A 14,606-nucleotide genomic window follows, 5' to 3' on the forward strand; every position below is an offset into this window, starting at 1 on the left:
CCTAAAAGGTCTCACATCCATCATACAAGACTCATAATGGCTGGCTTGTGATGAGGCAAAGGGATCAATACCTCCAAATCCATATAAATCAGGATCAAAAGAGGATACCTCAAAATGAAGTGTTAGAGGAATCACCTAAATATCCAGCCATCATGGTTTTAGATATTAAAAAACAACACTCGAAAAACTTCAGTTTTAAGTGATTATGAATGAATCAGAAAGATTATTCGTTGGAAAATGAATCACTACATTAAGATTATTCAATACTATTGACATGATATGTATTATAAAATATTATATAAAGCCATTATATATACTTTAAAAATCATACTACTCGTGAAAAATCGTGATGGTTTAGATCGGATTTACATCTAACCTGTACTACATGCCTGCCGACAGTAACTGATATCATATGATATAACCAACGACACTATTTAAGTTTAATATTTATACATTAAAACTGTCCAGTAATAACAAATTTATAGGAACTGATTAACAACCCACAACAGCCGTAAAGATAAATTTTTAAAAATGATATTTTTCAATGTCATCAAAATTTCGAATTTTCAAAGCTGTACAAAAATTTTATTTTTATTAAAATAGTCCAGTCATTTTCATATTTGGTAAAATAAAATTGAAAGTTCTGACATTTTAAAGTTATTTAAATAAATAATTTCATAATTCACTCTCCTGTAGTTTAAATACATTATTGTTGACCTTTAATTTTATGAACCAGTGGACTAAATCTACTCGTTCCAAGATATTTGTCGGAATAGAAACACGGCACTCAAGAATATCAGAGCACAAATGTCAGCAACGGGCAATGCGTCGGCACTATTATTTGTCCTTGTTTGGAAATGTGGCCGGCGATGTGTTATCTTATTGGCAGAAAGGACAGTTGCCTGGGGCCCCAAATCAATCTTTTATAAACTCATTACTGTAGTAAGAATGTCAAAGTTTAATTTGGCATCATATTCGGGGATCCTAGATTGCCAGTGTGAAGCAGGTGCAGAGCAGAATTTAAACCCTATAGAGTTTGCTAAAAAAAGTAACAATGATACCTGAGGATTCCCCCTAAAATTTCAAAAGTAAATTAATATATGCTAAAAAATATAAAAACCATTAGTGTTTATGAAACCGTGCCGGTGCTTATTCTGCAACTTGAACACAAACTATATGGTGTATTTTCTCGGACACATGGCAAATTTCATCACTAAGTTTTCTTCAGTTGACTGAAGAAAACTTAGTGATGAAATTTGCCATGTGTCCGAGAAAATACACCATATAGTTTGTGTTCAAGTTGCATAAAAACCATTAGATAAAATTTCAATACTTTGTAAAATAAATACTGGCCTATTAAATTTTCAACAACACTTGATAAACAATTGTACAAACAGTCCAATAAACTGGATGCAAGTATTAAAAGACACAGAATAAGTCATAGTCGCCAAAAGCAATTGTAAACATTGTTTTTCTGGATTTTTTCTTATTCTGTGTCTTTTGACAGATAAACATTTAAATGATGTTAACACAACATATGACTGTATTAGCACTTAAAAATAAATATAATTACCACATTAGCTTTCTGAATGCCATGGAGTATGATCAAGTTTTCTACTAAATGCTTTTGGATGCTTCTTGTCCTTTGTCAGATTCCAAATCTTACAAAATAGGTTCCGAATTCCCGTCGAATGTTACGTCGTATCCGAATGCTTCCCCTAAAACGTAAGTTCGACCGTCGGAAATATTTTCAAAAACATTCCCAATATTTTTGAAAGTTGCATAAAAAGTGCCGTAAAAGATTAAGAATGCCAATGTTCGAATTTAAATTTTAGAATATGAAGTTGTATATGATGTAGCATTTGATAGGTATTCAGATGTATTTTAAAAGATTTGGACTCTGATGATGGACAAGAAGCATCCAAAAGTACTTGTACTCTGATTGTACTCCATGATAAACAGAAAGTTAATGTAGTAATTTGACAATATGAAGTGCAATGATAGTTAAAACATTATAGTAATAGAGTGCAATGAATGTTATAGCATTTAACAAAATAGCTATAAAGATATAGTGTACATATAAGCATACACAAAACTAAGTACCTAACACACATATTTTTTATAATAGTAGTAATAAATTATACCTAAACATTTTCAAATTTATCTTTGTATTCATAAACAATCCTTTAAAGATGCATTTACTCTATCTGAACTGATGAATAAAAATTTGGTTCGGATCTAAGTTAGTTCGAGCCGGTATATTGAAGCAAATTCATGCATTCTAGATAGAATTTTTATTCATCCGTTCACTAGGTCCAAGTTTAGGTGTTATTACCATAATAAATAGCAAATTTGGCAAGTTGTTTATTATTTCGGATAGCATAAACACAACTTCGTACTTAACCATTTTAAAAAATGGCAATTTGAGAAATTACGAGCCAATTACTTTGTTTCTGTAAAACTCGAATTCTAATACACTGAACTGGTACGTGTTGATGCATTAAAGAACTGATTTCGGCTTTCCCATTTTTAAAACTTCCGACCATTGTATAATTACTACAAAGTGGTTTATTATTAGATTCCATTTTTATAAAATGCAAACCGACTTCTACCACTCCATGGAGTAAAATATCTTTGTTATGGTCTTTTGAACCAGTTTCTATATAAATATGTTCTATCAGAGATGGTTTGTGAAAAATGACGTCAAAAGTATCATTTATCTTTGGAGACTGCCCCCAGAAATAACCAAAACCAGAATTATATGCTAATTCCGGATAAAAATTATCGTAAGTTGTAATTGTCGTAATGATATCTGCACTCGGGTTATTTGCTTCGAATTTATTAGCAGCACCCGTAAAGGTTTTATCTTTTAATTTCTGAATCTTACCATCTAAAGATGAACGTAGACCAATGTGCTGAAATAGACTGGGTATTCTTCTGATGATTGTTCTTTGTGAAGGCACTAGGAGATCGATAAACTGTAATATAAGTAAGTCGATAGGTTTTTCTGAATAAAAAAGCATCAAAAATGAGACCAGACGTGGCAAATCTGAAGATTTTAGGAGTCTTCCGATAATTAAAAATCCGGTAAAGGTCAACGATACCCAACTTTCCTGCTGAAAATCTATAAATTCGCGGACAGCTGTTATGAAATGAGGAGCGCAAAGTACGTCGTCTTCAAGGATGAGAAAATAATCGGATAAATAGACCGAATAGTTAAACAGTAGAGCAAAATCGATAACCTGTTTGGAACGCCAATGAACTCTTTCCATCGAATCATTATACGTTTGGTGTAAAGTAATAAATGGTGGATAAATTGACGGCGACGTCTCAATTATATGTAAAAGTCCAGACTTAACGTGATCTTCAAAGGCACTCTTAATTTCTCTTATTCGGCCATGACGATCAACAGAATTTACATCGGCCACTAGCACGACAATCGTAATATTTTGCAATTCTTCCTGTGAGCTTCCTTTAATTATTGACTGCAAAGTTTGAAATAAATAATTATCTGTTTTACGCTTTACACTTGGTATACCAATTGTTAAGTATGTTTTTCCTGGATTATCTTCTGCACTGAGATTTGGTTTAATATCTTTACGACGACTAGATAATAAAAATTTCGGCTGTAAAAAATAAAATTATATTAATTGCTGATGTGTAAATTTATAAAAAAAACAAACACTTGAATGATATATATACAGTAGACCCCCCTATAACACAGGTTCATATAACACGGCGAAAAAATTGTGATCGAGTTCGTATAACACGGTAAAACGTCATTGCCGACTCATGTCGAGACAGGATTGGTTGATTCTGGACCAATAGTGGACAAGCAGCCAAACTACTTGCCACTGTCCAGCACCAGGCATATATATAGAGAGTTTAAGTGGGAAAGTATTGATAAATTTTTATACAGTTCTTGTGAAAAAAACATTTACAATATTATTCAACAGCCATAAAAATTATATTTCTATTAATAATGTCTCCAAAGTTCAGTGAATTATTCGCAGAAAGAATAACTTATCAGGAAACGCATCCGCCGTTCGATGAGTCACTCTGCAACGAAAACAAGCTTAAGCAATGGCGTCTTCGAATGGTGCATACTCGGTAAGTAATCCAACAATTTTTTGTTTATAGCATAATTTATATCGATTATTCCCAAAAAATTATACGTGATTTGGAAATGTTGAGTCAAATTATTCTAGAATCGATTAATTTTATGGAAGAAAACCTTTCAAACAGCCGTAGCCCCTAAACTGCACACGTGCCGGGCTGTGATTGGCTCATATATTTAAAGGACTCGTACAACACAGATTCATATAACACAGAACGTATCTACCATGTTATAGGGGGGTCTACTGTAATACAGTTTGTAAATAATATGCAATTATTTCTAGCTTCTATAGCTTCTAGAATCTAACGAACTATGTTCTAGTTAGCCTAGTCTAGCAGATCTGGACAACATGTAATATGATGTGATCCATTTTCATGAGGCGAAAGTACTGATGATCTACCAGCATGTTGTTTATTCCTTCATAAAGGTGATGATATCATCCAAGAAATGTCGGTAATTTTGGCCTGCGAGTCCAAAGGTGAACCTAGATATGACTATCCACAAAGACCATCACACATTCTCGTGGAGTACAATAGTAGTTAAAAAATTTCTTCCTTGAAAAATATAGAAATATGGAAACCACAAATATTTTTATATTATAACTGGTTGTGTGATATCTGCAATCGATCAAAAATGATGCTGTGATCGATTGGTCAATCTCAATCAATTTATTGGCATGCCTAATCTAGAAAATAAAATGCAATTATCTTTTCTCAAATAATCTTGCTGCTGCTGAAAACAAAACTGGCAGAAAGTGTCACTCTACAAGAATTTTTTTAATATATTTTCAGACAATAAACAAAGATTTCAAAGTCCAAATTCAATGTGTAAATAGCAATTATGGATATAAAGTAATATATACAGAAGAGCAAGTTGTCTGGAAATCAAATGTCAAAGGACAAAAACTTCCTGTGTATGAAATATTTATTTTATCATCATATTGATATACAATGTGAAAGATATTTCCAATTAAAAGATTTTAGATAGAGATGACTAGCTACAAAAGTATGAAAGGAATGAGACAGATGCACACTAAAGTTAATAATATAATGAAAAAATGTACAGGGTGATCATATTAAAGAGTAGAGGTTCACAGCTAATTTTAGAAACAAACCATTGGACAAATCTCAATAATATACCTGCAACATCACAGCAATCAGATATGCCCTACATTTCAGTATGGAGAGTTCTGCCGAAAAAAACTGTTGCACTTTTAGGCTACATCCTACGTGACAGCGTCCAGTGACCATGGGCATGAATGTGCTTCCAAGCGGAGTGGACAAACTGATTCAAGCAAATGTGCATGTCCAGAGTAACTGCGTTTAGCATGCAATGACCACCAGATGACGCTTCTACACATGCATGCAGGAAGCAGCTACCAAGCCAGTTTGATTGCCGTTTCCACTGCTTGTGCTTCCAAAGAAGAAAATGGCTGATTTTGTAGATAAATAAAAACAGAATGACAAATAAATTGTGTATATATGTTGTATGTACTTTAATTAATAATCTTTTACGTAATTTAATAATTTCTGATTTTGTATAAATGTAACGTTTTAAAAATAAAACTGTTTTTTAACTTATTATTCCATACAGATTCTTTATATTTGTTGTATATCTAGTTAGCGATAACATTTACCTTTCAAATTTACCGTTTTAATGCTTGTCACATTTTCCATAGTAGCATTCGACAAAGTCTTCTCGCCACCATCTTGTAAACAAGACGCGTCCATCTGGACAGAAGTCGCTTGCACGTACAAAGATTCTTTCCGCAGTCACTGGACGCTGCCACAAAGGACGTAGCCTTATCCATACAAGATATCACACAATCAAGAATTGATTTCTGGTGATGATAAATGGAAAACATTTGACATGACATTCATAGCTAAGTTGATAATTGATGATAAATGGCCCTGGCAAATTTTGTGGAGCAATGAGACTCATTTTTATTTCTATGGTGATGTGAACATTCATAATTGCCATATTTGGTCTGATGAAAATCCACAATTCACCAACAAATTCCATTGCATAAATGGCCACTACAGGTGTGGTGTAATATGATGTGGTTTCATGGCATCCCTTTTCATTGATCCTTTCTGAAAAAAACTTTGCATTTGGACCAGTGACATATTCTGTTAATGCCATTTGATATTTGTCTTCTTGTAAACATCTTTGATATAATAGAATTTACAACAGATCTTTGAGGATGGCAATAATCTGTTGTACACAAATTTGTTTAATGATATTCTTCACATAGATTTTGATAGAATACATCATCAAAAATCTTCCAAATAATGAATCACATTTAATATAATTTATTTTTCTATGTAATAGTAAAACTTTAAATGTAACTGACATCATTTAAACTTTAAAATCATGTATGCTTTTGTATGCAACGACTACATAAGTGATGGAAATGTTCACGTAACTGCGATTGACGAACATTACTCGTGCGTTACTTTAATTAACATATTGATACATGTTAATTTGCTTAACTTTTATCTTAGTTACCATAGTTAAAATAAAGAGAAATATTCAAACTAATTTCTTACCTGTGTAGAAAGGGAACATGTATATATAGTTTCTCTGATCATTCCTTCACAGGATAAAACAGATTTTGGATTCTTATAACAGTTTGCATTTGCTTTATTAAAACCTTTAAAATAAATGGTTTTATTAATAAGAGAACAAAATTATATATCCATTTCTGTATATAAAATAATTATATTTACAAATCAAAAAATTTTCAATGTCATAAAACACAAATAAATATATATTACAATAATTTCTTTTCATCATAAAGAATCTAAAGATCATATTTAATTATTTTTAAAAATACAGTTTAAACAAAAATAATGTTACTAAGTTTTGGCTCTGTGAACGACTTGGCTCATACACTATTGACGTTGTTGGAGTAATCTTACAGAATTAGGTTGAGAGAGGTTTCTTACAATGACAGTATGCATTTCGAACAGGTTGTCTCTCCCCATTCAGCCGTATTTGTTACAACTTGTTTGGTTAGTTCACCAGAAAAATCCTGTAAGGTTCTGTATGTCAAAAACATTTTCAAAAAGATTCAAGATAAATTCAAACAATTTAATGTTCTTATTGTACCAGTTCAACCATACAAAAGTTTAGGTCCACTCCATTCAGTTAAGCAAACACAACACAAACACATCTAAAGAAACACATACATTTATTTGTGTAGGTAGCAGAAACATGTATAAATAATAGATCATTAAACTAGCATATTATTAGACGACTGTAAATGTATAAATACACACAGTGAGATAATCCATGTGTTGAAAAAGTTTAGTTCCACCACATTTCCAGGAGAAATAATGATATGAACCTGCAAGTTAAATGTTACAAACTATTTTGTGTGTGTTAAGAGTGAAATTGTCATACTGCTGCAACTTTGAGTTGTGTGATTTGCTTGATATAATGGTTTATGGAAACATGGGCCGTGGCAAGGTGTTATCTGCCTACGAGAGGAGCAAGATTGATGCATTAAAGCAGCAAGAATTGTTCAACAGGCCATAACAAAAAGGATTAATTGGTCACATAACATTGTGAACAATTAAGATGATTACAACAACTAAGATGATTACAACCAAAAGCCCTGTTCAGGACATCCACAGGCACTTAGTGAACGTCAACGTTGATGGGTTGTAAACACCCTAAAATAATCAGACAGTTGGCACTTGATCCAAAGATTAAGTTCATAAGTCGACTCTATCAAGAGCTGTAAAGAACAATAGAAAACTGCTGTACAAGAAGAAGAAACGTCAGTCTAGATTAACACCAGCACATAAGATAGCACACACTACATGGGAGTGGTTCTTAGACAATGGTGTGCATGTAATGGAGTAGACTACTAATATCCCTGACCTTAAACCCACGAAAAACCTCTGGCGAATCCTTGTTAGGAAGGTGTATGCCGACAAATATCAGTTTTCAACTGTTGCAGAACTGCAGACAGCCATTACCTCTGTATAGGACAAGATAAGTCAAGATGTGCTCCAGTGACTTGTAGACAGCATGCTTCATTATGTTTTTGACACTGGGATGCAAAAAAAGGAGTTTCTGGGATGATAATGTGTAATTTTACAGAGTGGAACTAAACTTTTGCAACACATGGATTATCTCACTTTGTGTATTTATACATTTACAGTTGTCTAATAATATGCTAGTTTAATGATGTTGTATTATTTTTACATGTTTCTGCTACCTACACAAATAAATGTATGTGTTTCTTTAGATGTGTTTGTGTTGTGTTTGCTTAACTAAATAGAGTGGACCTAAACTTTACGATGCAGCTTAGATCCCATCTGGCACCCTTACTTAAACATCTGAAACCTATTAGGCAGCAGGTAATATTTATATCACCAATAATGGATACAACCCTATACTAGCATTGCTTCTGTAGTAGAGAACATTGTTTGTATGAGCTCACTGACTGCAAAAATGTATGTAACATTTCTTAAAACAGCTCTTGCTTTTGTAACTATAATCTTGTTTATAACTTTGTATTATGTTTGTTTACCATAGTATTTAATTTTATTAAGTAACAATTTTAATCTCTGGTTACCATTTGTATGGAAAACATATTATAACGTCTGTGAAAAGTCCCGAAAATGAAGTCATCCAAGCATCAGCAACAAAATAGAATGTACCTTTTAAGTATGCTTAAAATGTAATTTTGAACTATTTTAATCATAAACGCAAATGTTTGTAACGAAAAACCACTTGTATTTTTGTATATGCTTGTAAACCCAAGTAAACCCAACAAACTGTAACAAATATGGCTGAAGAGGGACAGACAACCTGTCCGAAATGCATACCGTCATCATAATAAACCGGCGTCTACCTACTTCTGTGTGATTACTCCGACATAAGTAGCGTGTGATAAGTCCTCCATAGAGACAAAACTTACAAGGGGAGGGCACGACCTGGGAAATTCACTTTGGGATGAGACTTGGTATATAGGTAGTACTCCTTTAGGATGTTCAATCCTCAAAACAAGAAAGCGCAATGGCCAGCCAATTTTAAGAAAAAGGCCTTTAAAAATTCGAGCTCAGCTTATGTACTAATAAGTTTCGCTAGGTCGGCAGCTGCTGAGCAGCTCAGTTGACATCGTTCTTGGCTACCACCAAGTCGTTCGGGTTCAAATCTCCGTCTCGATTAGTATTTTTTTTTTTCTTTCTAAAAATTTTTTAAAATAAGTATTTTGAATATATATAAATATTAAAATTTTATTATAATGAAATAATTTCATTTAAAAAAATGTTTAACACATATTACATGTCATTTTAATTATAATAATACAAAATAATTAATAAGTGTATTAATCATCACCATCATCATCATCATCAACTATTGGTAAACTGATAGTATCTTCATTCACAGACATTTTACTGTAAAATATTGAAACTATTTGTATTATGGTGTGATATATTACGGAACACTATGATCTCTTCGAAATCCAAAAGTAAACTGACACTCCAAATATCAGGCCAGTCCATAAGTCCATGCCCATTTTTATGACCTTGAAAAAAATCTAGTTTTGCTGTTGAAAATGTCAGTCTAATGTGATACTTTTCACACTGAAGTGTTAAATTGGATCTCATTTATATAATACTGCTGGAATTGGAAACATTTTAGTTGTTTATTTTTGTTAAAATGGAAGTAAAGGATGAATATAAAAGACATGTTTTATACTTTTTATTTTTAAGTGGTGAGAATTAATAAGAGTAGTAACCTTCGAAAAATTTGATACAATAGAATAATAAATGAAAACTGTTGTTCCATAACTAATTATTTATAACTATTATTATTAATTATTTTGTATTATTATAATTAAAATGACATTTAATATGTGTTAAACTTTTTTTAAATGAAATTATTTATTATAATAAAATTTTAATATTTATGTATATTCAAAATACTTATTTTTAAAAATTTTTAGAAAGAAAAAAAAAAATACTAATTGAGACCGAGATTCGAAACCTGAACGACTTGGCGGTAGCCAATTACGATGTCGACTGAGCTGCTCAGCAGCTGCTGACCTAGTGAAACTTGTTAGTACATAAGCTGAGCTCGAATTTTTAAAGGCCTTTTTCTTAAAATTGGCTGGCCATTGCGCTTTCTTGTTTTGAGGATTGAACATCCTAAAGGAGTACTACCTATATACCAAGTCTCATCCCAAAGTGAATTTCCCAGGTCGTGCCCTCCCCTTGTTAGTGCTCATAGTTTCATATTGTAACATAAGGACAAAAAGCAATTCATCAAAAATAATGTTATATAAATTTCTAATAAATGAGTTGAATCACATAATATAAAACCATTTCAAATATAATATCCGGCTCGATCACACAAGGGAGGAGCAGGACCATTTGTGTTGGGTCTGATATTTACAGGGCTTCAAAATTGCAATTCGTGTTTATTAAGGAAAAAAAAAACTTTATTTTTTTGTCAAATTTTATTATTTTAAAAATATATTTTTTAAATTACAAGTGTGATATTTTTTAAAGCAATGATCAAACAAAAACTGTTCAAAATATATTTTCTGATATGCTTTCCATCAGATTTCAATAAATTTAAGTGCATCGTGAAATACATGCACGCCCAGTGCATGTATTTCACGATGTTCAAAACTTTAAGTTTTTGTTCTTTTTAAAAACATAAATTCTGTTAGTTCTTAGTGGTGTGAACCCAAGGATGACCGTTAAAAACAGAGGAAAATGTTTGTTTTTCATTTGATTAAATCTACTTCATGCTGGTTTTTCTATAGTTAAATACAGTTGAAGTTATTTTTGAAATAAAATGTCTTCAAAATTCATTCTTTCTCACTCTCAGAATCAGATAATGTAGTCCGATAATGACTAACTTTACAAAGAACGAAAACAAAATAACGTTTAAATTCCAAAATATACTCATTAAGTAATGAAAGATGTATTCTTAGATTTTTAAATGTATACAGTTTTCAAAGATAAGTAAGTTATAAACTGACACAAAACAAATCTAATAGGGAAATGATAATATATCAAGTCATTTTGAAAGTAGTAATTTATAAAATTTTATCTTAAAAATTTGTAATTTAATATTTTAACTTAAATAAACCAACCAACGCCTAAATAATCAGGCTAATAAATGGCTATAATTAAATAATAAATATAAACGAATTTGGTATAGAGGTAAGCGTTAGGCGCCATCTCATATCTAAATTAATAATTATAATTTTAATAATTTAATAAATAATTTAGAACATTCTGGAAGAAAATTCCCCGCCCTGGGTCAGTTATTTTCTTCCAGAATGTTCTAAATTATTTATTAAATTATTAAAATTATAATTATTAATTTAGATATTTGATGGCGCCTAACACTTATCTCTATACCAAATTCGTTTATATTTATTATTTAATTATAGCCATTTATTAGCCCGATTATTTAGGCGTTGGTTGGTTTATTTAATATAACTTCGGGCTTTGAGTTGTATTATATTTATATTTTAACTTATTTCATTTACACAAAAAATCAAATGTTGCATTATCATTATTTCTCATCTTTTAGTAATACATGACTTCAATTAATTTAGAAAATATTAATTATTCAAATCTTAGCATGAAATGGCTCCTTAACCATCTATCTTTAGACTAAATTCTTTTAATTGATTAATAATTAGCTTTTAGATATGTTTGGTTATTAAAAATTTGGCTATGGTTTACCATGTATTTACATCTACTATAGTTTTATAATTTTATTTTAATCTCGATACAAATTTAATAAGATAAACTATTATTGAAAATAACTGAATAACAAATATAATTTATCATCCTCACAAAAATCTTATTCGGATGAATTTCTTTTATTTTATGACGATTAACATTCAATTACCATATATCGGTATATTTACAATGGTCAGAAATTTTCTCAATTTATTTTGATATTATATAAAACTTAGAAAAAAGCAAATGAGATAGCCTATAAGTCCGAAATCATAGGCTATAAGATTATATTGATAAATTACAATTATTTCATTTCATACAATGGCTAGCAAAAAGTCTTGTTCTTATTCTTTTAGATCAGAATTTATAGTTATGAATTTGACAAGGACAAAATGCAAAACAAACTGAGCCAACCATCTCCAAAATCATTTAATGGCATTGATTTATGCTTTAAAGAGATTTCAAAGAACAAAATGCTATAGGAAAAGAATAAATATTATCTGTACATCATCGATGCTTGTAGTACCTCACTCTACCTAGTGGATATCCCATCTACATTTGAATACAAACCTTAATGAATACATTAAACACATTCTACAACTATAAGCTGTTTTAAATATTTTGTCTAAGGTTCCAAATCTTACGACACCCTGTAATGTTTACAGAAGGACTATTCACAAATTATGTAATGCAGATATTAGTGGGTAAGTATGAAGGTTAATTATTATGATGCATTACAAAAAGGTGAGGGTGTTTACAAAAATGTTACCCACGGGTTGAGACTATCATTATGTAAAATTATTATTCATTTTTGTTTCTTGTTTGTTGCGTGGTGAACCATACTGTTTAAGCCACTGCTTTGTAAATTATATGTGTAATTAATAAAAGAATGTAACATACAATATCTCACGCTTTGTATTATCTCTTAGTACAATTAAGAGGATATGCATTATGTAATTTCGGAGAAGAGTTTGCGTGGCAGCATTATGAACATTACAGGGTGTGAATGGTAATTGAAAACTATAAAAACAAGGTAGGTATAGGTACAATAACACCTCTGAATGAGACAGTTGGGACTTTATCAGAGCTGTAGACCATACCCATAAGAGCAAAAAAATTCAAAGGAACCATACTTCTACACATAACCCTTCACGATTCAGTCTACTTCCAGTACGCATGCAATCAGGAGTCATATTTATCTATTTAGCCCGTGTGAATATGCTGGCTTTGAATAGCCCACTTGACTGTTCACGGAGTACTTGATTTTATGTAGTTTTAGGGGGTGTAGGGCTTACCCCTACGCGAATGCCAAGGTGCAAGCAACAGCAAGCACCAGTGCAAACGAGAGAGAATAAGCAGCAGTTCCAGTTCACAGTAAAAACTGACTGTAGGGCAGAGGGCGCCACTGCTTGACCTTCACCCTCTGACCTCACTTCGCTCTCGGATGCTAACAAAGAGAGACGCTTTCATTACGCTAACCTTTCGGAGTCAACTGCACCAACGATCTCATATTTGTATAACTTAACGACCTTGTAAATATTCCATAGTCACGAGAAATAAAGTAAGATATTTAGCCAGGGTCAGTGTCTCTGTTAATCTTCACAGATGAACAAAGGACACGGGACACGTAGTCGAGATTGAAGCGATCATCGTACAAGGTAGGACCAAACTCGAACCAATTCTACCGAAATGCGCCGATGGATTTTAGCCACACCGCTAAATGACCTTTGAAGGAGAATATCTTGCCAAGGGTTGCACATACAGCCCCCTTGACTTTTTTGCTGGTACAGGGAGGTTTACAACACTGGAGATGGCAAATCACTCATTCAGAGAGTACAATGAAGTAACTTTTAGTTCATTTACCCATGTAATTACATATAATCAAACTAGCTAAAAGTAACTTCTATCGAAAAAACAATATTTACAATACAGCGTATTTACCTTCTGGTAAGAATGTGTATTTAGTCCAAAACCAATTCGACAAGATTAAAAAGCAACTACCAATTAATAAACTGTACAAAATTGCTCTTCTCATGATGCTACTTTGACACGTGAAGACTGCCCATTAATATTTATATTTCTCTAGACAAAAAAAGAAAAAAAAACATTTAATTTATCAATTCATGCTTTATTTATAAATATATTTTTAAAAAACTACCTGATCACGTGCATTGTTATTGAAAACAATGCAAAAATACGACATAAAAGACGTGACAACAACATCCATTGATACGGCATGACCGGATATGAAACAGGAAGTAGAATTCCGAATATTAATATTTAATTTTTCATTATATTATTGTAATAGTATTTTTATATCATATAATTTTCAATTTAAAATATTAATAAATACTATTCCAGATAAATAAATAATTAAAAATATATATATAATAATAATAAAAATATAAGTTTGTTTCTGTCATCATGGCGGAGTTAGTCGATTTAGGAAAAAATTGTTCTTTCGAATCTTGTAATAAATTAGGTATATTATTTCCTAATTTATATTTCTAATTTGGTAACATTCTAGGAGAGGGAAAGGGGGGTTTAACCCCCAAACGATAGACCCCCTGTGCGATCAAAAAATGTCTAATGAACCACACCCCTACGGGCGACCCCTCACGAGATATAGCCCCCCCAAAATCGGGCCGCGCCATCGAATCGGGAGGACTATACCTACGTCATCCCGGTCACGTGACACCTACGTAATATACCAAAATTTTGTTTTTCCCTTTGTTTTCGCACAGGGGGGTCTATAATTTGGGGGG

The 14,606-nt window shown here is 31.8% G+C and overlaps 1 protein-coding gene across 1 annotated transcript; it reads right to left on the minus strand.

Annotated features, from left to right (window-relative positions):
* Positions 1 to 2,231: 2,231 nt before the first annotated feature.
* Positions 2,232 to 14,086, minus strand: LOC136971952 (alpha-1,3-mannosyl-glycoprotein 4-beta-N-acetylglucosaminyltransferase C-like). Its single transcript, XM_067266471.1, has 4 exons — positions 14,000 to 14,086; positions 13,783 to 13,923; positions 6,667 to 6,770; positions 2,232 to 3,626 (listed from the first exon to the last, which is right to left on the minus strand). Exons 2-4 carry the CDS (start codon positions 13,874 to 13,876, stop codon positions 2,409 to 2,411), a joined length of 1,416 nt encoding a protein of 471 aa, XP_067122572.1. The 5' UTR covers positions 13,877 to 13,923; positions 14,000 to 14,086; the 3' UTR covers positions 2,232 to 2,408.
* Between the last annotated feature and the right edge of the window lie 520 nt (positions 14,087 to 14,606).

Source organism: Centruroides vittatus, unplaced genomic scaffold, assembly GCF_030686945.1.
Source record: "Centruroides vittatus isolate TY-2023 unplaced genomic scaffold, ASM3068694v2 contig_2734, whole genome shotgun sequence".
In the NCBI taxonomy this organism is placed as follows: domain Eukaryota; kingdom Metazoa; phylum Arthropoda; class Arachnida; order Scorpiones; family Buthidae; genus Centruroides; species Centruroides vittatus.

Coding starts and splice junctions, on each gene's coding strand:
- LOC136971952 (XM_067266471.1), bottom strand. CDS start 13,876: ATGAGAAGAGCAATTTTGTACAGTTTATTAATTGGTAGTTGCTTTTTA. Junction 6,771..13,782: donor ATACACATTCTTACCAGAAG/GTAAATACGCTG, acceptor TTTATTTTAAAG/GTTTTAATAAAGCAAATGCA. Junction 3,627..6,666: donor CATGTTCCCTTTCTACACAG/GTAAGAAATTAG, acceptor TATTTTTTACAG/CCGAAATTTTTATTATCTAG.